The 24,781-nt window shown below is 41.3% G+C and overlaps 2 protein-coding genes across 2 annotated transcripts; one reads left to right on the top strand and one right to left on the bottom strand.

Moving 5' to 3' along the window:
* The first annotated feature begins 654 nt into the window (after positions 1 to 654).
* On the top strand, positions 655 to 22,744 carry LOC120782443 (cadherin-89D). The gene is made up of 14 exons (XM_040114730.1): positions 655 to 754; positions 8,148 to 8,464; positions 8,530 to 8,985; positions 9,057 to 9,310; positions 9,376 to 10,012; positions 10,078 to 10,401; positions 10,454 to 10,620; positions 10,676 to 13,801; positions 13,908 to 13,976; positions 16,641 to 16,889; positions 18,008 to 18,490; positions 20,874 to 21,020; positions 21,833 to 22,084; positions 22,142 to 22,744. The coding sequence occupies exons 1-14, from the start codon at positions 655 to 657 to the stop codon at positions 22,455 to 22,457; spliced, it is 6,897 nt and encodes a 2,298-aa protein (XP_039970664.1). The 3' UTR covers positions 22,458 to 22,744.
* On the bottom strand, positions 22,610 to 24,218 carry LOC120782444 (glutathione S-transferase 1-1-like). Its single transcript, XM_040114731.1, has 2 exons — positions 24,112 to 24,218; positions 22,610 to 23,378 (listed from the first exon to the last, which is right to left on the bottom strand). Exon 2 carries the CDS (start codon positions 23,348 to 23,350, stop codon positions 22,721 to 22,723), a length of 630 nt encoding a protein of 209 aa, XP_039970665.1. The 5' UTR covers positions 23,351 to 23,378; positions 24,112 to 24,218; the 3' UTR covers positions 22,610 to 22,720.
* Positions 24,219 to 24,781: the final 563 nt, after the last annotated feature.

Here is a 24,781-nt window from a genome sequence, read left to right as displayed (position 1 = left end):
TCGCATCGCAGCGACAACCAGTTGAATGAGCCAGTTAGTTAGGCCGACTTCGACATTTGGTCGCTGTCTGCCGTTGCTGCAATTCGCGGCGTGAAGCTAGTCCGTGCTTGCTTAGTCTAGCGCTGATTTAGTTTAGTTAGTTCGTGTTCCCGTGCGGTCGTGTTGCAAGTAAGCGCGCGCGTCTACGCTCCAATCGTCGTTAGTTGAACTGCAAGCAAACAAACGCGCACACAAATAATCCTCAGCTTGTGGCCTGAAGTGCAAAAAAATAATAATAAAAATACGAAAACGAAATTTACAGTGAGTCTCCCCCTGAGGCGTTTAGAAGTGAAATGAAAAAATGAAAGTGCGTGCGTGACTTAGTGACTGATGACACCGCAATTGACCCGCAAAATTAAATACCACAAACTGCGGCCGTCCGTCGCCAGCCAACGCGCGTAGCCAGCAGCGTTTAAGGATCGTCGCGGGGCTCACTGTGACCTTAAACTTGCCAGCCATTTGAAGTGAAGTGAAATGCTGTGAAAATTTGCGAAAACCACAAATTGGCAACGTAAATTAAAGCAACTGCGCCTGCTAATTGGCAACAACTGTAGACAGCAACAACAACAAAGCAATAAAATACAAGTGCAGCGGTGCTGAGCGAGTGTTTGAAAAATGCAAATGCTTTTGAGCGCAAAGGATACATTGAACCTGTGGATTATATTCATCTGTAATTGCATCGTTTTAAATGCCTCGAATTTGGGGTTTGTGCGAGGCAAGTTGAAAGACGGCGCGCGCCGCCTACCACATTCGTATTTTCCCCATATATTTCGCTCATTGTTGCAATTAAGCGCTATTTGTTGTTAATATCGTCGCATATTTCTGTGTTGCATGCAGCAGCGCGCGCGTACGCATTTGTGTTTGTGCCTGTGTGCGCGCTTTGTAACATCATCATCGGCGCATGTGTGCGCGCGTCCGCATTAATTCAGCGCGCACGCACTTTTATGGCCAGCGCGCACTCGTCGTAGCCATTAGCTGACACCCGCGCCCGCGCAAGCCGCTAACCCACGGCGTCCGTGGCATTGGCGTCGTGAGCAACTATTGCTGCCACTTTGTTGAATGATCCGTTAAGTAACCTCGTTTTGTATTAAATGGCCGCACATCTTGTTTGACTTTTGCTCCTCTTTTTACGCTTTTATGTGATCATTTTTATTATTTCTTTTTTTGCTTTATGCTCATTTGTTTTGGTGTTTTAAGCGCTGACAGCGCATTTACATAAAGCACTACTTGTAGATGCCCCGTTTAACGCCTGCTCTTGTGGCACCTTAATGAAACGCGCAACTTAACGCACACACATACACAGAGTAACTGCTTTTAATTGCCGCCACACAATTTGTGGTTTATTTGGTTATGAACCCGATTTTCGAAACTCGCACGCTCGCATTCGGGAACGGCAAGCAGGTTAAAGCAGGAAAGCGTTCGCCACTCACGTACATTTGTAACATTTCGCCGTCGGCCAGTGGGCCGGCCTGGTCAGTTTGAGATTTTCACAATTTCCTGCGCACGTAAATCTGAATTATGAAAATTGCTGGTTGCACTTTTCAGAAAGGTGTGACTTGATGAAAGCACCAGTTTCACAGTTTGGAATCGTTAACTGCAATTCATCAGCGGAAGTTTGCAAAAGTTATATTTAATTGCATTTTCAAACATGAACAGCAGAAATGATTTGAAGTTTTTGCTAATCAGAGAGTATAAGTAGCTGTAAAAACTATTAAACTCTGCAGCAACATATTGCAAGAGTATAAAAAGCATATCCGCATTCGTTAAAAATTTCGTGATATCTGTTTACACGGCCTTTCCAAAATTATTAGTATGCACCATCGGAACAAAATCGCACCTTCCTACGAGTCTCTCTATAGTCCTAACTGATGCGAAAAAAAATAATTATATTTATGAATGGTTTTTGCTGATATCAATTGACCCCCCGCAATCGAAATCTAGCATACGAGGGGGTTTCGAACAAGAAAAACATAGTAAAAATGCTTCGTGACCCATTCGTGGGTTAACATTCGAACGCACTTGACAAATATTTTCAAGCCGAATAAAATCTTGTCCCTCTCTGTAACATCAGCACGTATTTATTTTATGAATGATTGACGAACAATATATTCCTGTTGACTCATCATGTCCCAGTAAGCTAAACTTAAAATTTGAATAAGTTATATTGGTTAGTCGAAAAAATCTTTTCGTATTTCTAATCAAACTTCAACTTTTTTTTTTAATATTTTGGTCGACCATTTTTTGCCATTTTTCCACTGGAGACATTATTCCATCGGTGTATAGAATGGAAGCGAGCAAACCATTGTTGTGCTACATGAACTGATACAGCATCGTCTCCGTAAACTTCAAAAAATTCTTTGGTGGCTTACGTAGCAGTCTTCTTTTTTTAACAAAAATTTCAAAATATAGCGAATTTCTTCATTATTTTCATTCATTTTTGAACAGCTGCAACTTTTTTCAACTTCCCTGAATTAATTTTTTTTGGTTAAATGAAGCTTAAGATGTCACCTTTCTAACACTATATGGTGGGACACAATGTGATTGGTAGCACTGGAGATAAACGACTGAAAGGACATCTAAATATTTTAAAGGTCATCCTTTAGGATGCCTGCACTTGACGCGGACAGGCTCTGCGACCTCAATAACGATACCTGCTCCAGTGTATAATACCGTAAGAACCCCAGATGCTTACCGCGTAGTCTTGCCAGTGTGGGACAAGTACACAAGAGATGCTCCATTGTTTCCCTGGTGCCTTGCTCTAGACATTTCCTGCAGTCGAACTGTCAGCACCATCCTGCAGGCGTGTGTCGCCACCAGACAGTGACCAGTTAGTATTCCGATCAAGTTCCTACAGTCTCTTCTATCGAGTGCCAAAAGGAATTTCGTGTACTTCCGATTTAACGTTTTGCACATGACTTTTGCAGTTTTGCACGCAGGTAGCTGTTCCATCGGGTTTTGATTTTCTTTACCAAGCTTCTGTCCAGATCGTCGTATAAACAATGCATGGGTTTCACAATGTTGGTCACGTTTTCAGGTGTTAACCGTTCACCATTCTTGTCAATCTCGTCCACTATTTCATTGCCCTCGATGCCTTTGTGCCCTAACACTAGTAGAAGTGAAGTTACTTGCGGCAGGCAATACTTCCCCATTGGAGTTATTTTAAAAGCTCCCGTTATGCACAGCGCAGCGAGCCTCTAAAACCTTTCCTTTTGCTTCCGGTAGGTGGATTTCCGTACGCCTGTCCGTCATACTATTGCACGGTAGAGCAGAATTGGTCTTAAGGGTACAATAGCTGTGTAGCGCCAGTGCATGAGAGAGGAGAGAGCCCCCAGGTTGTGAGAAGCATCTGCCTACACGCTTATAAAGCATTGCTTGTTTTTTCCACTCTTTCTTCCACAGCAGTTTGCTGTCCAAGACTACCCATTTATCGAAGGAAACCTCATCGTTAACGATGTTATTCACAACTTTTGTTAGCAGATTACACATATACATAGCTGAGTTATGTTCATACGAGTATTCTTAACTCTGATTAAAAATTACAGTTGATTTGAAAGCATTTCTGAGAGTATCTCTCATAGCATGTATAGGGGTATTCACAACCGCTTTGAAAATTCGATATTCAGTAATTTTGTACATACTTTTTACATGCGTACAGCTTTTGGAAAATTAACAGATTATAGTTCTACGACTCTGGAAGGCTTGTTAATTTTTTTGTTGCTTGGTAACAACAAATCAGCTGTTTGTTTTGAGTCGTTGTCTTAAAAGTTCATTTAATTCATTGCAAAAATTCAATATTCAAATAAATTTATTTTGTTTCCAAAATTAAAAATTTAGTAAAATTCAATCAGCTGTTTAGGAACAAAGATTATCAGACTACATAGATAGAGCAAAAAGTATGTTAACTTTTTTAACGAAGTGTCAACTAACGAATCACCAGATTAACATTGTCGGTGTGAATATCCCTTATATTTGTGAGGACGCTGGCAAAATTCACAGCAGAACTGTTGATTTCTCTATTATAATGTATAATTCTTTCTGTTCGAAATAGATAAATCTAATATGTGTTCCTGTACTTTTGAGATTATTTATCTCTTTGCGATAAACACATCAACCAAGCCTTGACTTTGTCTCTTGTGCGTTAAACTCAACTTACAAACCCCAAACACGTGATTTTTCTCATCAGGACTGGATTGAAAGTAAATTTCTTAAACATTTGTTATTAAAGATATAATGACCCTACAAATAAAATACGGTCTTAAATATTCTAAATATCTATTTTTTTATTAACACAATCATTTTAAGAATGCTGATTATAAATTAAGGATGTCCCAAAATTAACGCAAGATCTAAGTTTTAATGCATTTCCATAGTAAGTGTAATAAAAAAAAAAACAAAAAACAAATCAACAGCTCGGTAAAAATGAAGCGTTACACGTTAGAACAACGTGTCGCTGTTATTGAACAATATTTTAAAAATAATGAAAGCTTGGATGCTGAATTTTCGATCAAAATCATTCTAGGCGAGGGATCACATTTTCACCTTTATAGGTCTGTTAATAGCCAAAATTGCAGTTTTCGAGGTTCTGAGAACCCACATGTGATTGCCGGAAAACAAATGCATACACAACGTGTCACTGTTTGGTGTGGAATTTGTACTGGAGGCGTAATTGAATCATAGTTTTATGAAAATGAAGCTAGTCAAGCAGTAACTGATGCTCGATATCGCGACTCAATTCTTTTTGCCGAAATTGGATGATATTGATGTGACCAATATGTGGTTTCAGCAAGGCGGTGTCATATGCCATAAAAATCGTGAAACACTTCAATTACTGCATGAGACATTTCCAGGTCGTGAACTCTATCGTTTTGGTGATCAGAATTAGCTCCCTAGATCGTGTGATTTAATACCATTAGATTCATTTTAAGTGGTGTTTATAATCACAGGTCTTTTGCAACAAATCCAAAACCACAATATCTACCTTTAAAGGAGAAGATTCAACCAAGCATCAAAGAAGTACAGCCACATTTATTCAGAATAGTAATGGAAAATTTCGAAGAATTTCGAATTAAGAAGAAGAAATTTCGACAATACCTGAGGTGTTATTCCACAAATAACTTTATCCTATCTACTTTACGATTTAACAACTAAATACTGTGTTTTCTATTTAATTCTAATGTAGCGCCAATTTTGGGACATTAAGAACTTATTGACAGTCTAGAAATTGTTTAGAAATTCTGGGGTTTTTATATTTGTAAGACAAGTCAAAAAGCAAACTAAAAGTGTAAGCAGATCTTTACATTAATACATACAAACTCGATCAATCTACAAATACCACCATCAAAGTTAATAAAAAATATTAGAGAACTAAAATAAAATGGATAAAATCGTGAAGACCTTGCATTGAATGAAGCGAAATCCAAACAGAAGACTTATATATTTCTAGGTTATAATGAAAAGCTGTTGCATTCAACTATTTTTTTGCAATTAATTTTTTTTTCTATATATACAAATGCAACATATATACATATAGTTGTGTATGTATATTATATGCACACGTTGCAACAACATACACGGAAAAGAAAGAAACATCTTTTGATTTCACCAAAAGTAAGGCATTTCACAATGAAGTTGCCGGAAAAAATGTCAGCAAGTGGCGGAGCGTCGCGTGTCAATATCTCAACGGAGCATTGCGAATGCGTTGCCAACAACCTGCCGCCACTCATATTGCTGCACCAGCTGCATATGTGCAACAATTCTTCGAATGCAGGAGGTATTTGCTTTGAATAGATTAGCTTAAATCAAAACCGCACGTGAAAAAGAACAATAACAATAGCAACAGCAAAAAGCACGAGAGCAATAAAAATTTCAACAACATTGCTGCAACACCGCTGGAACCCTCTGCTTTAGTATATGTAGATACAAATATATGCAAATGTTGCATGTGCGGGTGTGCGCAGGCGCTGCATGCTAATTGTTTGCTGTACTCATGCCATATGGAAAAATTGGTTAATTATGTCACGAGGGTGGGAAAAATATTAAAATGCTGCACCTTCATTGTGCTGGCCGTTGCAGTTTCATTGGAGGCAGTTGCATGCGCGCCGCTGTTGTGGCATTGTTTCGGAAGGAGCCAAGTAGACGTGAGCCCACACGCATATATGGCACACCACAACACAGTACAAAAACAACAGCAAAGCAAGTAAGAGTGAAAAAGTGCCGAGGAAAACTCACAAACCAACAACAACAACATAAACCAAATACCGCGGCGAAAAAGCCGAAATTGCTATGTGCAACCACACGCCAGTCAACCAGATGGAACACACAAATAGACACACACGCGCCTACTACGCCCCGCCAGTTGAGCCACTCGCTTGCGTCCACTCATTCCCACCCAAATGTTGGCTTGCCACCTACCGCTGGTATGAACATTGTTTGTGCAACACGGCTTTGGGAGTTCATCCAGTTTACACTGGCAGCAAAAACGCAAACTGAAACAAAGAAAGTTTTTGTCGTTTCTGCCACAAGTTTGATTATTGCTGCAACAACTGCAACTGTTGACACATAGCGGTGCTTGGCAAGGAAAAGTTGCTGGTGCAGCTTTGTGGGTGTTGCAAGCATTTCGCACGGTCAATTCTACATGCATTGTTGTTGTTGTTATTGTTGATATGTAAGGTGTTTGCTTGACTTTTTTGATTTTACTGACACAAATAGGCGATTGCTTAAGCAGAAAATTAGTAGACCTTTAGTTGGCCGCGTTGCCATTTACTATGCTGCAGGGGAAATTGTTAATATACCGTTAATCACTTACAAATTTAATATAGCATGACAACTACGACAGGAACCGAACAGGAAGTGCTATTAGTTTTGTATGTTAAAGTAGATATTTTTCAATTTCTCTCTCTCTCTTGGTTCGCCGAAGATAAGGCTGCCGGTACTTTTCATGCTCAGCTTTGCAGTCAATCCACCTTATCCTTTTCCATATAACTGTGACAACTTGCGTTCATCAAGATGTCCGGTAAGAACCTCTACTATTGCGACAAGATGAACTTTGGTAAGGGTAAATAGTACAGAACATCTCCACCCATCTACTCTAGAAGGTTTGAGCGGGGCGACGGTGCACCCTTTTGTTAGCTCATCGGCTTTGTAGTTGCCGTCCTTTATGGTATGTGGACCAACCGCAAGGAAAGGTTCGGGTCTTACCAAGTTGGTAGATGCTGAGCGGGTAAGCTAATCAGCCAGTTTATTCCCGGCTATACCTTTGTGGCCAGGCACCCAGATAAGGAGCACTTGGTTACGACTGATCTCGTACACAGAGATCGCTTTAAGTACCGCTTGGCTGACGCTGAGTAGAACTATACATTCGTTGCGATAGTTGCGTTAGAGGTTTATCCCTCCACATACCGACTTATACTAAAGAGCTCGGCTTGGAATATGAGTTTGGTGTGTGGTCCTGCGGCTCCTGCAACAAATCCCTCCGACACTTTTGAGCCGTCTGGGTAACAATTGACTGTACTATCACTAAGCAGTAGCTCGAGAGCTGAATTATTTCATCCAACCTTATTGCTAAGGGTAACCTTGGACTTCTTAATGAAGTTTACACTCTGGTAATGCTATATCTTAAGAGACTCCACTTAAGTTCTTCAAGGCACAGTTAGCGAGCTTGGTGTTAGTATTGCCACTCGGCTATCAAAATGAATGCTCGCCTGAAAGCGGATGCACTTCTTAGCAGTATGTCTACCGCCACCTTAAAAGTAGCCGCTTCTGCCTGAAAGACACCACAGAGATCTGGCAGTCTAAAGTTTAGGCTGACGGAAAGCTTCTTACAAAAAACTCGCCTTACAACCTTCCGTCCAAGCTTCGACCCATCCGTAGAAAAGCTCACTGCGCCTCTTCTGTAAGTTTTTATTCCTTCGCAAAATAGCATTTTGGAGTTAAAAGACTTTCCTCTTAAATAAATTCCAATTGTTCGCATCTCGGCTTGAAGAATTTTTACAATATTAAAGAAACGATTGTTGGCCGCATAACGAGAATTAGTTTCTCTATACTCTGAAACACTTAAGCACTTTGCTCATAATAAGTTTCAACTAATTTTTGCTCTTTGCTCCGTACAGCTACACCAGCGTGTGCCTTCCACATGTACGATGGCGTCTCCGCGGAAAGCGAAGGTGTGCGCTTCATACGCCTACGAGAGGACGCAGAGATTGGCAAGGAAATACTGCTGCTGCGCGCCTACCCGCGTTCTGCCATAGCATTACGGAGTGTCGACAATTCCGGTGATCACAAATACTTTGGCCTCACCGAACTGAATACGACCACGGTGCGCATTACTTTAACACGTTCCATTGAGGACTTGGTGGATCGTGATGTGCCGCGCAATTTGCTGAAATTCCGTGTTGTATGTGCGGGTAAAAATGAAAAGCTCGAAGAGGTAAGCCAATTTTATATAAGTATACTAACAAAATAATTTGAAACCTTGAAAATCTTCATTTGTAGGGCAGTTACATATCGATAACTGTTTACATCGAAGATGTCAACGATAATGCACCAGAATTCCTCAACACACCCTACATCGTTGACGTGGATGAGAATACACCACCGGGTACTATAGTCTTTGAGGGCATACAAGCGTTCGATCGGGATAAACCGAATACACCGAACTCGGAAGTGCATTTCAGCATGTCCACAGTGCCAGAACAGCTATCGGCTGATGGCAGTCCATACTTTTCCTTGAAGAGTCCGCATCGCCCGCTGCTTATACTGAAGAAAGACTTGGATTTCGATAATGGCATACGGCTTTTCAAATTACCGCTATTCGCATGGGATCGCGGCACCCCCGCTAATCAGGTGAATACGACAATCACCATTAATGTACGCGATGTTGATGATCTGCCACCGAAATTCACCGAAGGCGTTTATCGCACAAAAATCAATGAGTTCTATCCAATGACGGTGAGTTGATGTGCTTATTTTATGAAACCATTAAGGTCATTAACAACAATTTACTACCTCCCTTATTTCAGGGCATACCAATACGAGTTCCACTTTACTTCTCTCCGCCGATCATGGCATTTGATCAGGACTCACTGAATGCTACGCTAATATATGAGATCATTTCGGGCAACGAGCGTAAATTGTTTCGTGTGAACCCCAATAATGGCATTATGTATCTTCAAAAAGAGGTCGATTTGGAGGAAGAGAGCTTGCCAGGGAATACATTCGTGCTGCAGGTGGAGGCGCGCCAACGTGAAAACCCTTTGAGAAAGGCGGTCGCCAGGTAAGATAAATTTGAATGTTTTTCCTCCACTTTCAATATAATTTCTGATATTTCCGTTTCCATAGAATCGAGGTGGAGGTACTCGATCTCAATGACAACGTACCAGAATTCGAAGCGGATTTCTACAACATCTCCATTGTTGAAAACTTACCCACCGGCTTTAGCGTGCTGCAAGTGAATGCCATCGATCGTGATCAAGGTGAGAATGCCGAATTTCTATATCAACTAACCGAGGAGCCCGAAGCAGCGGATGCATTTCGAATTGACGCCAGAACCGGTTGGATCACCGTGAACGATGACCGACTGCTTGATCGTGAGCAACGCAAGTCCTTGCATCTAATGGTGGAAGCAATTGAACGACATCCACCTTATATGCCAGACATCAATCTGCGCAAACCTGGTCCGAGTAAAGTCAAAGTCGACATTACGTTGCTCGATACAAATGACAACACGCCCAAATTCGAAAATGGCAATCTCTATGAATTCAAGGTACCCATAACGGCGCCGATGGGCTACAAAGTGGGACAAGTGGTTGCATTAGACCCAGATGAGGGGCCGAACGGCCTTCTATTATACGAGCTGCAACGACCGAAGGGCAGCGGTTATATACCATTTCAATTAGATACGAAAAACGGCACAATTTACGTCAACGGACCGTTAAGACGTGGACGTATAGCGGTATTTGTGGAAGCTAGCGATCAGGTGAAATACGCACATATATGTATATAGTTATTTAAAATTGCTGAAACAAGAAAATATTATTTCAGCCCACTAATCCATCAGAGCGCCGTTTCTCATTAGCCGTTATTACGATTGAGGTTTATGCAACAATCGATGATCAAGTGATTGATTTTGTTGGTGCGCCGTATGAATTCTGGGTAGGCTCGAATGCTCCCTTAGGTACCTCTGTAGGACAGGTACGCACCACCCTCATCTACGAGGGAGAAGATGAAATTATGTACGATCTATTGCACACCTATTCCGAGGGCGTACCTTTTGCTATCGAGGAACGCTCGGGAATTATTACAGTGATACGCGAGTTATCCGAATTCACTCGAAAGGTGTACCTCTTCGAAGCGGTAGCCAATTATGTGAGTAGGAAGCCATTTCCAACAACCGTTTTACTAATTTTTGAATCTTTAGCTTTTCGCAAACTCCACCAAAGCGCTCATCATGTCGCGCAGCTCGCCACCTGCTACCACGGCACCTACTCCCACCGAGCTCACTGATGAAGGCGTACTAATAACCAATGTCACCATACATGTTGTCATGAAACCCGAGAATAAGGTCCCCATGCGACCCGTTATCGAGTAAGCTTTTGTCCAAACAATTTCACTGCTTTACTAATTTTAATTTTTGACGCAGGGAAATCAATATGAACGTAATTCATTTTCATATCGAGGAGAATATTGTCGGGGGCATTATTGGTCAACTACTTTATAAAAACGGCGTTAACGTGCTCAACAACGAATTGGGCACCTATCGCCAATTCCAGACTGCCAGCAATGTGACGATGGGTAGTCGCTTTCGCAGTCGCAGCCGCAGTCGCAATACATCCTCAGCACGCATGCGCTCTCCACGACGTCTGGCCAGTGACACGAACCTCAAACTACGATATATCATTGCGAACCAACAGGAAGTGGTTAACAAAATCAGCATCGCCGAAGATGGCACACTGCTCACACTAACCGGTCTCGATCGCGAAGAAAAGGATCAGTACGATCTAACTGTGATCGTTGAGTACACAACCGGCTTGGTCAGTGGCGCCGGTATATACCAAGTGACGGTCGAAGTGGATGATGTGAACGACAACGCGCCCAAGTTTAATAGCTTGTCTTATGTGGGACTAATAAACGAGAATAGTATTAGCGGCACAGAGATCTCTGTTAATCAGCCGATTCAAATTACCGATGCTGATTTGGGCAAGAACGCCGAGTTCCGACTAATACTGCAAGGTGACTATAGCGACCAATTCACTATCGACTTCTACAATGCCAGCAAAGAAGCGCAGAATAAAAGTCGACACGCGCTACAAACGCCAGCCACTTTCAGCGTTTTCAATTTGACCGATCAATGGAATGAGGAGTTTAAATTCGTCGAAATGCAAAATATGCTTATGCAATCCGATATAAGACTGACCAGCGGTCCATACTTCCGTGTAACCTACAGTGGCAAGCGACCGCTGGATCGCGAGAAAGATCAGATCTATAAGCTCAAGTTAATCGCCATCGATACCGGCGGTTTGACCACTTATTCTCATCTCAATATACTTGTGGCCGATGTTAACGACAACGCGCCCATTTTCGAGCGTATCTCCGTCTTCAAAGAGTCAAAGGTGGAGATACGCGAATACACCACCGATATGGAAATATATTTTGTGGACAACTCAGCCGTTCAAATGATGGGTATGATGTCATCGGCAATGGTTGTGCCGCCCTATCACATACCAGGATCACCACGTCTCAGTTCCGAGTTTAGCTTTAACAACAGTTTCGCAGATGTACGCCAGCAGCGTGGACGACGCCTGCGCAAACGCTTAAGTCGTGGAACTGGACAAAGTCCAATTATGAAATGTCCGCTATTTGCCATATATGAGAACACGCCCATCAGCACTAAAGTTCTCCAAGTTATGGCGAGTGATGAGGATTATGGCAGCAATGCGTTGGTGCACTATGAGCTGGCCGCTGAACACGTGGATCGCCCCATAGTTGGCGCGCAATTTTCTTCACGTTTTACCGGGGCTAGGCATTTCGCTATTGACAAGCTCAGTGGTGAACTGACAGTCAATTATCCGTTAGCCGCAAATCTAGATATGCTGCTGAATCTTACCGCCACTGATATTGACGGACTCAGGGATGTCACTTGTTTACGATTTACAGTAGTTGATGTCAATGATCATGCGCCTGTTTTTAAAAAGTCATGGTACAGTTTCGATACGGAAGAGGGCGAATATAAAGACAGCGTTTTGGGACAGGTGTTGGCCGTGGATCTTGATTATGGTGAAAACGCAAATATATCATACAGTCTAAGTGAAACCGATTTGCCCTTCAAAATTAAAGAACTTTCCGGAGTAATAAAGATCACTGGCTTGCTGGATCGGGAAGTGCATCCCAAGTATAATTTTCAAGTAATTGCCACAGATAATGCCGAACCACTGTATCGCATGTCCAGCACTGTTGACATAGAAGTTAACGTCATGGACATCAATGACAATAAGCCCGAGTTTATAGGTTACGATGATGTGGAGAATGCGGAAAAATATATTGCCGATCTAACAGATCGCACATTAACTTTGCCGATCTACAAGGCTTATCTTGATCGCAGCACAAAGCCTGGCATGTTTGTAAAGCAAGTGAACGCCATTGATAAGGATTATGTTGGTAACGGTAATGGCTTGGTGCTCTACTCTATACTACACCAGGACATACACAATCCCATATTCCAGATAGATTCACGTGACGGCACGATCACAACTGTAGCAAGTTTCCGCAGCTACAATGAATATGAACACTTAAATGTGACCGTGGTTGCCTCAGACTTAGGCAGTCCGGCTCATTCATCCACCGCCGTAGTACTGATTAATCTGCAAGGACAAGCTGTCACTGAGCCCACCACAGACGACACAGAACCACCTAATGAACAGCGAAACGTTACCCTATTTCAACATCAGTACCACGAAGTACAAGTGCTAGAGAATAATATGGCGCCACTACAGCTAATTAAGATCAACATCACTAATGGACTTAATCCAGAAGTATTCCGTTGGAGCTTGATTATCGAAGAAACCGACGAAGAGAACTTCGATGCACAACCGCTATTTGAATTAGATCCGAAGACCACCACACTATTCGCCTTAAAATCTTTCGATCGTGAACTCAAAAGCCGCTATCAGTTACGTGTGCGCGCGGATCGTCTCAATCGTGAGCCACGCAACTATGCGCGTATTTCATATCCTGTCACTGACGAGCGAGTCGATGGCTTGGATCCGAACGAATGTCGCATCATTGTAAACATCCAAGATGAGAACGATAATGAACCGCGGTTCAAATCCGCCGGTCAGGCTATCATTGCAGTAGTGCCGCGCACGGCTACCTTTGGTTATCCGGTCACAATAGTGAAGGCATTCGATGCAGACGAGGGAATAAATGCTGAAATACGCTACCGTTTGTTAAATGAACCCTCCCGTCTCTTTGGCATCGATGAGTTGACGGGTAAAATACGTCTTATCGGCATTATACCAATGGATCAGCGTGTATATGGCTTCGATGTGAAAGCCACGGATCGTGGAGGCGCTGACGATGGACGTAGCAGTATCGTGAACGTTTTCGTGTACATCATCGATGAGGCGCGGCAAGTACGCATTGTGGTCGCTGGGAAGCCTGTAGAAGTGGAGCAGCGAATCGATGCGCTGATGCATGTACTCAGTGAGGCTATACAAATGGACGTGCGTGTGCGTCTATTGGAACCACATGTGGGCGGACTTGAACCAGCGTAAGTCAATTTATTTTTACTTGCAATGAAACCTTTCACGATATGGGAACATACATATATGTACATATGAATGTTAATATGCGAATTTTGCCTATATTTTTTCCAGCACCGATGCCTATATTTATGCAGTTGATTACCGCACTAATGCAATTTTGGAAATGGAGCAACTACAGGAGTGAGTAGTTTTAGCATAATCCTTACTGTATCTTTTTTGTTTTTTGATATGATTAGATGGGGGAAAGGTTTAACGTAGATCGAGGAGGCTTTTATTTAAACTATCATTCTGTGCGAAAGTTCACGTTTTGAGCTCAGTTCTTCGAATAACCAATGGGTTTTATTATTATTCGCTTGCTATCGGCCCCTACGGACCATGATAATGGTTATACACCCAATCTACACTTAGTTATACTGCGACTAGCCTTTGGAACCATATTTTTTAATTACACTTCTTCATGTGGAGAAGCCTTTGGCTGAAGTTGGTGACGGTTTGACCAATTAGATAGGCAATACAATATTCTTTCCACATTCAGGCTTTCTTTAACTGAGTTCTAAATACCTCATTTCATTTACGATCAAGAGCTGATGTACCTACATATATACCTCACCTTTTGTGTGTTTCTTGAAATATGGTACATATGATCATCTCCCACATACCTCTTTCACACATATTTCGTACATGTCATCATGTCATGTCATGGTGTTAAGAAAATATTATGTATCGAATTTCATTGAAATCGGTTGAGTAGTTCCTGAGGTATGGTTTTTGGTTCATAAGTAAGCGTCGCCACGCCCATTTTCAATTTTTGAAAAAAGCCTGGGTGCAGCTTCCTTCTGCCATTTCTTCTGTAAAACTTGGTGTTTCTGACGTTTTTTGTTATTCGGTTAACGCACTTTTAGTGATTTTCAACATGACCTTTGTATGGGAGGTGGGCGTGGTTATTATCCGATTTCTTCCATTTTTGAACTGTATATGGAAATGCCTGAAGGAAACGACTCCATAGAGTTTGGTTGACATAGCTATGTTAGTTTCCGAGATATGTACAAAAAACTTAGTAGGGGGCGGGGCCACGCCCACTTTTCCAAAAAAATTACGTCCAAATATGCCCCTCCCTAGTGCGATCCCTTGTGCCAAATTTCACTTTAATATCTTTATTTATGGCTTAGTTATGACACTTTATAGGTTTTCGGTTTTCGCCATTTTGTGGGCGTGGCAGTGGGCCGATTTTGCCCATCTTCGAACTTAACCTTCTTATGGAGCCAAGAAATACGTGTACCAAGTTTCATCATGATATCTCAATTTTTACTCAAGTTACAGCTTGCACGGACGGACGGACAGACAGACATCCGGATTTCAACTCTACTCGTCACCCTGATCACTTTGGTGTATATAACCCTATATCTGACTCTTTTAGTTTTAGGACTTACAAACAACCGTTATGTGAACAAAACTATAATACTCTCCTTAGCAACTTTGTTGCGAGAGTATAAAAATATATGGCTCTCGTCATGCTAATAACTGATTTCACAGGGTGTTATTCATAATTCTCCAAATTTATGGTAGGGTTTGTTGGTTTATGTTGTACCATACATTGATTAGAAAAAGTCTCCAAAAAGTTACGACATTCCAAACTTACTATACATATACTGGGTTTGTCCGAAAAGTAGTAGGACTGATTTTTTTCCACCGCGACTGTACTTCGGAGCGCGCGCACCAACGGGATACGGAAGAGGGCGTTCCTAACTAACAAATAAGCGGCTGGTCAGTTGTCTCCGAGCACCTGGAGTGTCAGGACGAAAATTTTCGCCCGACGTGTTTCTGTGAGTGATTCAAGCCGAAAATACAGCGTTCGTTAGAGCAGAGGTAAGCGATTAAATTCTGTGTGAAACTCGGTAAATCCTCGACAGAGGCGTTTGATATGACCAAGCCTTTGTGTTTCGCCTTTTTGGAGGGCCGTGAAGAGGTCGCTGATGAAGACCGGAAGCATGAGCAAATCCAAAGTGAAAACGATGCTCATTGTCTTTTTTGACATGGTGGCATCGTCCACCATGAATTTGTTCCTCCTGGACAAACCGTCGACATCAAGTTTTACATGGAAGTCCTCAAGAGACTCAAAGGAAGAGTCAATCGGATCCGACCAGACATCGCATCAAATTGGAAGTTGCCCAATGACAACGCCCCGGCTCACACCGCCTTTCTTGTGAACAGCGACCTAACCAAGGCCGTCATCCCAACGCTTCCGCAGCCGTCCTACAGCCCAGATGTGGCCCCTCGGACTTTTTTTTTTGTTTTCTTGCCTGAAAAGGTCGATGAGAGGCAAGCATTTTGATATGACAGAGGGGATCCACGCAGCATGCACCTCGGCTCTCAAGGCTATTCCGGAGAATGCTTACCGTGACGTCTTCAATACTTGGAAATCGCGTTGGCAGCGCTGCAACGACACAGAAGGAGCCTATTGGGCCTATTTTTAAAAAAAGTTAACGATTGGTTCATTTTTTTAAATCGACTCAACCCTAAGCCTTCCGCCCACAGCCTGTATTAAATTTAATAATTTCGATCATTTTCCTAATGTAACCGAGAATTTCAAGAAGTTGAGTAGACTTTAGCTGAAATGCATTAGCTCTCGCGACTATCTGCATTTTATTTGTGAGATATTTTTATGAAAAACGGCACACCCTCTTGCTGTTCTTTCCCCAGCAAATCATGTCAAGCATTTTTAACATAATCTTACTTGGCATATACATATGTACGTAGCTAACTCCAAACTCAACTTGGAAATTGTAGATTTTTGCGCGTCTTCAATTGTTTACCATCTCGAACTAATTGTTTTCCATATTTTAGACTGCTTGCGGGCCTGCAACTAGACGCTCTGCAATTGCAACAGCAACAAGGCAAGGATGGCAACTACGACCACAAAAAGATAATGCCCCGCATCATTGAGCTCGCCGAATTCGGGCAACTGACACATAACACACCGCATTCGGGGAACTTCATAAGCGGCCTGGAGATCGTCAGCATTGTCTTGATTGTACTGTGCGGCATCGGAGCCACAATGATAGCACTTTGCTTCCTGTGTCTGCGGCAGAAACGGTAAAGATCCATACACAATTGGTACTAACACTTAGCTAAGAACTCTACCACTTACACACACATACACGTGCATTTTAAGCCGCTTTGTTGTAATTGGAAATATGTTAAGACTGACACACACACACACAAACAGCTTGTGCGGAGTGTGAGAAAACACACAGAGCAGATTTGTCTAGTATTACGCGTAGTTTAGTCGCCATATAAGTACATACATACATATATACGAGCATATTTAGCCGTAGGTTAGCCATAGTTAATGTTAGTCAAGATAAGGAACTTTTTGAACACATGAGACAATAAATGTGAAGTAATGGAAACGAGTTGGTTGTTGTTTGTTTATTTCCCGTTCGTCACTTAATTATCCCAGAAATGTTTGCGCACATTTTATGGCTGGATGCCGAGATGGCAAGATTGCCAATTGATGGCCGCCGCTTAAGAGGCACTCATTATCTCTTGGCCAAGGCTGGCGAGCCTAGTTTTTGGTCACGTTGTTGGTCGAGCAGCGGCCTGCTGTTTGTGGCATTCGAACGCGTACACAAAAATTTATAACTGTAAAAGACCAGGCGCATAAGGAGACATAACAACAACAACAACAACAACGACAACAAATAAAAACAAAAAACTTAACAACAACCACTCATCTGTTACAGCGCAATGTGTAGCAAGTTGAACACATGCCACCAAACGGTTCATTGGCAGCGTGTGCAACCCATATTTGCGGTGTTTCTTATGCCCACGACATCTAGCCGAGCGCCTCAATGCCAACCTGTTTATGCGATTTGCGCAAGTGCGGCCAAAGTCATGTTTGAGGCCAAGACCACTAGAACAATGTGAAGTATTGCTTAGAGCCATGCAGAACAAGTATTATGTACATATGTATGTATATGTTTATATAAATGGATATGTATGTATGTACTTATGTAGTAATAGTATACATGTAAAAAAACAACAAATTATTTGTGCCCACTTTAATTACACACACCTATTTTATCTGCTCATTAAAATGCACACAACAAAACCAACAACAACACCAACAACTACAACAACCACCACCACTTTGCCACCTGTCAATCGTCGATTACCGATCGCTGTTCGCTGTTCACTGGCCACCTGTTTAGCAGCACCATTTGGACGCAGCCGGAATTTCCCTCATCGGAGACCGGTCTCACATACAGTGTGGCACGTACCGGGCTTGCAGTAGCCGGCAGCCGTCGTCAACATCGCCATCGCCAGCGCCAGCTGCAACATAAGCAACAGCAGCAGCATAAGCAATTGCAACAACAACAACAAGTACAGCTTTACGGTAAATCAGTCAAGACCACAAGTTCATTCATTCCGGAGTCGGTGTGCTCGTCCTCGTCGCACACACCGTCCACGGCTGTTGCTGCTTCACCGCACAGTGAGCACCAGCATAAGCAACAACAGCAACATCACCAGCAGCCACATAATCAATTGCAATCGTTGCATCCAGCACACCAGCATTCACACCATCATCCGCACAGCCATAATCACGCGCTTCATTCGCATCTCAATCACTACACACAGAGTGGACATGCGCAGCAGCAGCAGCTACAACAAGTGTCCCACCAACATCTTACAGAGTAAGTCTAGACTAGAATTAGATCAGCTAATTGCAAGAGCAGCACTGCCTTCACCACTTTTTATCGTATGTAGTAAACTTGTGTCCTCAAATTTGGGTCAGACCTGATTGGGTGCAAGTGCATACAGATGTATTAGGTGCATTCCAGAGCAAATAAAGTAGGTGCAAGCTGTGAAAGCAAATATTGAAAATTGTCCGAGTAAAAGATATAGATCATTGAAGCAGTACAGGTTGTAGTTTTTTTATTGTTTAGTAACATATAAAGAACGGTTGTACACGTACTAAGTAAACCCTTGAAAACCATCCTAATTGGAAACATAATCAAAAACACTCGCCTGTCTTTAAACTCTTATTGAACTAATTTACTTAGCAAACGAAAACTTCGGCTGCATCGAAACCATAATGCCCTTCACAGATGCATTTATTTCGGAATATTTCTATGTCAGCTAAAGGTTGATCCATTTCGAGGTTCCCTACTCTTTTAAAGAAAAAGCACAGAAAGTTCAAATTTAATGGAGAATGTTTATTATCACTCGAAAGATCATTCTTTGGCATTTAGTTCTTGAAGATTGTCTCTTTCAATTGTTGACCGCGGCTACGTCTCAGATGGTCCACCCGTTGAGTCAAATTTTCGATTACTCGTTCGTGCATTTCAACTGTTTACTGGCGAATAACAAGCGTGATGTTTTGCTTAAAGGCCTGAATCGAAGCGGGATTGCCGCGTAGACTTTACACTTTACATATCCTCACAGGAAAAAGTCTAACGGTGTCATCTTGCTGGCCAATCGACCGGTCTAAAACGTAATATTATCTGCTCACCAAAGTGTTCTCTCAATAAATCCATTGTTTAAGAGGATGTGTGGGAAGTGGCGTCGTCTTGTTGAAACCAAATGTCGCCGAGATCACGAGCTTCAATTTCAGGTATCAAATGGTCGGCTATGATCGCGCCATAATAGTCGCTATAAACGGTTACGTACTCACCGGCATCATTTTGAATAAATATGGACCACACACCACACCAAAACGTTGTTTTTTCTGGATGAAATGCCAGCTCTTGAATAACTGGCGGTTGCTCTTCGTTCCAAATGCGGCAATTTTGCTGGTTTAAATACCCATTGAGCCAGAAATGGGCCTCGTCGCTGAACAAAATTTGGTTCGAAAACGTTAGATCTTCTTGGAACTTTTTAAGAGCCCATAGTCCAAGACGATGTCGCTTGGAAAGGTCGAGCAGCTTCAGTTCTTGCACAAGCTTCATTTTGTACGCTTTCAATTGCGCCAAGTCGCGCGTCAGTCCGACTTGCTACGAACGGGCTTTGTATACACTCTCAGCTACGGCTGCCATATTTTCTTCACTGCATGCTGGACGTGGTCTATTCAATCGAATATTATACAATAATGAATGCTGAATCTCAACATTGGTGGTGGTGTTGCAAATAGTACTCTCAAAAGCCCGATTATGTTGACCATAGTTGAGTGTAGCGCGCAAAATACATTCTTTATAAAAAGTGAATTTCGTAATAAAGTTGAGCCATTTGTAAATTTGTCTTTCCATGATAAAATGCCAAAATATACTGAACAAAAATAATAGCTTGACACGACTCACGCGTGATCTGTCAAAAAAAAGGCTATTGCAAAAAGTAGCTACACTTGGATCAACCGTTATACCACAGGCTTTACTCCTTTACCATCGAGACCTTTAGTTTTCCGGTGCTTAAATTTCATAAACAAAGAAAACATCACTCTAAAGTCAAAACAAGTATACTTTCCTCTCTATACACTCTTAATGCTTTCAAGATCTAGTATTTAGTAACAGTGCGGCTTTAAAATTTATTTGAACTCACTTGATCAGAGTGAAAGTGATCTGGTGATCATAACATTCAAAATACCAAGGCCCCTTTCAATGGAGAAGAAGCTCAAACCAATTCAAGAACCCGCTCTAACAAACGCTCCGAAGCCTACAATGAGCCGGCTCATACTCGTATGTTACAATGTAAATCTGGAATTTAAATGAAAGAGAAAGTTATCTCAAATATTGCTCGTTACTTTGAGTATATTCTTTGCACAAAAGAGTTTCTCATAAAACAAGCGTATAACAGCCTTTAACGGTTGCCTAAAACTCACATACGTACTTATGGCTTAGGCACGATTTCATTTAATTTATGTTCAAAAAGTTTCCAAGGTCTAATCGACAATTATAATAGTTGAACAACTGTGTCTTACAAAAAGAAACTAGTCTTAAGAAATATTTTCAATTTTTTGTCTAAGACAATGAGCAGTCGATTTGAAAATATATATTACTCTGATGTCTAAAATACATACATACATACAAATAACAAAAAGTATACATTCAATTGGTATGCATTATATTTTTTTTCCTCCAGCAGTCAGCGGCAGCGTGAATATATCGATGTGCCACTTCCCAAGTCCGTTGCCAAGTTAGCGGCAAGCAATCGCTCTACAACAATAGAGAACGAGCCCACGTCGCTGCCATTCGTGCTCTCCTACAATGTGCGCCAACCAGTGAATAATCTGTAAGTTCACTTCGAAAAAAACCAACAACAAAAAATTAAACAAAAACATTTAAAAGTAAGATGAAATCATTAGCATTTATATATATACATATATATGTATGTAAGCATTTATAAGTATAATATACTGGATTGGAATGCTGTACCTAGGATATACATATATGTACATATATACAAAATACAATATGCACAGTTGTGCAATGGTACAATGGGTTTTGCCGCAATTACAAACAAAAAACTGAGTTCAAGAGCCCGCTTACGAGTATGCCTACTGCATGTATATAGCATATGTACATATGTACATTAGGGCGGGTTGAGCCAAGAAAACGTAAAAAAAACTATTTTCCGAATAATTCTGAACAACTTTGCCGAAGAGACCAAGGGTCTAAAAGCGGTTTCAAGACAGAGCTTTTTAGGACGAAATTTTTTAGGGATCATACTACTTTGTTCGAAAATTTTTGAGATATCAGAAAGAAATTTAATACGTAGGTGCCTTTTGATATTCCATTCAATATTCGTCGAAATCGGTCAGATCGTACCTTATATTACATATTTTCCATACAATCGATTATTCAGTTTTTTTACTTGCCATTAAAAATCTCTGTACCGAAGCCGGTTTTAGGTCCATACTCTCTTAGGCACAGTAGTTCAGAATGAAAGAAACAAATCGACCCGCTTTAATGCAGATAAAAGCCTTTATGTACATATGTATATGTATATTATATATAACGGAAATTATAATTATATTTCATACCATTCACAATATCAAACTTTCCATTTTTTTTCACTTTTTTCCATTTCCCATCTTTTCCTAGTTCACCCAGCGCATACGAGACTTCTATGTTTTCGCTGCACTCGAACGGTCAGGATTCGGGCGTTGACTTCCGCAGCAGTCGCGAGTTGTACGAAACGTCGCCGGACTCCTTCAAAACCAGTTCGCCGCACTCACAGAATTTGAACGCATCCGAATTGCTCTGCCCTAGACATGCCAAGCATAAGCACAGCAACAACAATATTGCGAATGGGAGTGGCTGTAGCGGTACGGTAGCGATCGGCAACGACAGCAGGTAATTAAGAGAAATATATTCCTCCAAACAGACACTCACGCTCCATCCACTTAAAAGTGACAACTACGAGGACTCACTTAAGAATGACGAGCCGCTGGTAGCGTCCAACTGCCGCAGTTCGCAGCATAGCTCACTGTGCGATCATCACCACCGAAACGACTATCAAAACACGAACTTCGAGAAGCGCTCGGGCGTGCGACACTCCTTCTCCGGCGTCAAGGATGATTTGGTGCAGCACTCGCCACAGATTTCGCTGCGTCCACGCGGCCATATACTGCGCAACTCCATGAACGATCTGGAGGAGCGACTGCACAACTTGGAGCAATCGTTTCGACGGCCAATGGATTATACGAAGTCCAGTTCGATTTTTTAAGGCAATAGGAACCGTGTTCGCCAGCAAGCTTCGATATTTTGTATGTATGTATATTTAGTTTGTTAAATCTATTCTATTTAGGAGCAAAGTACCTGTTGCAAGAGTATTTGTTAGTGTAGTGGATAGTGCAATAAATAAAATTTTACCAAAAATATTCTTAAAAAATAGTATCTATGTATTTATTCAAATAATACATTTATCTTTCAATTATACATAAGTAATAATAAGCACCAACAAGCTACAGCCTAGATTTGTACGAGTATTTAGTGGAAGAATTTTGCCTTGAATTCCAAGCAACCCTGCCAGTTCTCATCGAAGCCGGGCACCACCTGCTTGGCATTAGCATACCACTTCGTCACATTAGCATATTTGCTGAAATCAAAACCGGACACATCGAATGTAGACACTGTTGCAAGAACCGCTATGTCAGCCAAGCTGAGCGCGTCGCCGGCGACATAGCTGTGGCCCTCCAGGAAGGTGTCCAACAACTCGAAGGCCGTCTCAATTTTCTTGTACAACTCGGGGTCAGCTGGAGCCTTGGCAAACAATTGCGGGAAATAATAGTCGGAGTAGCTCTTATACAGAGTGCCCATGTCGAAGTACAAACGCTGATTGATCAGGGCCTTCTTCTTCGGGCACTTGGGATACAGCGCGTCATCTTTGCCATACTTCTCAGCAAGATATACCATAATGGCGCGCGACTCCCATAGAGCGAAACCGTTATCCACCAAAGTCGGTATGGTATGCTGTGGGTTGATTTTCAGAAACTCGGGTTTCAAGTGCTCGCCAGCCATTAGATTCAGAATCTTCTTATTCAAGTTGACGTTGAGTGCCTTGGCGGTCATGATGACGGAACGGCAAGGGGAGGAGCCACCGACATAGTAGAAATCCATTTTGGTATTGTGTTGGTTTTGGCAAATGCTGGAATGGGAAAGAAATGATTTATTACTATTATGTGTGAGGACGAAGATTATTATAAATGTTTAAAGATAGCCTCTACATTTAGACAAGTAACAAATTGTCTGGCTGTAGTTGAGTAGTGAAAAATGCAAGTCATTATATTACTGAAGGTGAAAAAAATCACGGGGAATGTAAATTATTGTATGAGAGTTGTTTTAGAATGTCGTTGTGTGTGCCTGTGTCTGCAGTAAAATATTCAAATGAATTTAGCAATCAGCAATTTGGATATCTCCAATTACTCTGCATAGTATCAACTCGACATTAGTCATATTGTGTTCAAGGTCTTTTGAAATCAAACAAAATATTCGGCTTCTACATCATCTTTTCCGTTCTCAAACTCCACATACCGTTTCTATTTTTAAACAAATGAGGTTAATGTCATTATTATTTGATGATTTTCACTACCAACAAAAGCAATAAGCCTACACAGCTTTCATACATATGTATAACTCATACGGTAATCAAGCTTTTCAAATAACTGCTTACATATTGCTAATCTACCTTCACGCCCATTTTCTTTCACTTTTTACACAATAACACTTTCAAATAATATTAGTATACACACAAAGGCAATATTTTGTTCAAAACACCCATTAAGCACATACTGTTGCACATATTATACATATATCCAAAAAAAAATAATTATGTACTTTTAAACTTTTTAATTGGCTTTGCTCTTAGCTCTTAAACTTACCTTAAGCGTTTAAATATGAACGGTGAATTAACAACTGATGTGGTACCGGCGAGTTGTTGGCGCTTTTATAGCTAACTTGCACCTTGTTTTTTTCCACAAGCGATTGCCGGTCTAAGCGAATGACGCACTGTTTGTGCAGTAGGTTCGCGTTTTAAGAGAGCAACTTTGGAAATAAGCATCTCTTAGCAATTTATCGCTTGCCGCAAATGAATAAAAAAGAAATAAAAAAATAGCTTTACTGTTATCAGAGAAATATATTTTTAGATGCAAAAAACCATATTTCAAATAATCACATAAACAGTAAGTGACTGAGGCGGGAAATTTTAAAGAAATGATTATCAAAAAAAAAAAAAATTTTTCTGAGTTCAGGCATAAATTTATATTATTATAACATATCGTTTTACTTTATTTATACTGTCATATTTTATAAAATTAATTCAAAGGTACTCAAAATGCTGACTAATAAATTAGCATATAAAGAAGTAAAATTGTTCACTGATAAAAATTAAAAGCCGGTATTCAAAAACACATATTAGAATATAAAATTCTAGAACAGACTGAATTAAGCGGTGCTGTCGTTGTTGTTCTTCCATCCGTTGGAATGTTAAGGGTGAGCTAAGTTGTCGTCGATGTCATCTAATGGAAGACCCAAGCAAAGTGCTTTTTCGAC

Source organism: Bactrocera tryoni, chromosome 1, assembly GCF_016617805.1.
Source record: "Bactrocera tryoni isolate S06 chromosome 1, CSIRO_BtryS06_freeze2, whole genome shotgun sequence".
In the NCBI taxonomy this organism is placed as follows: Eukaryota; Metazoa; Arthropoda; class Insecta; order Diptera; family Tephritidae; genus Bactrocera; species Bactrocera tryoni.
The sequence above is the reverse complement of the archived record's forward strand: the minus strand, read 5'-3'. Positions and strand labels throughout refer to the sequence as shown.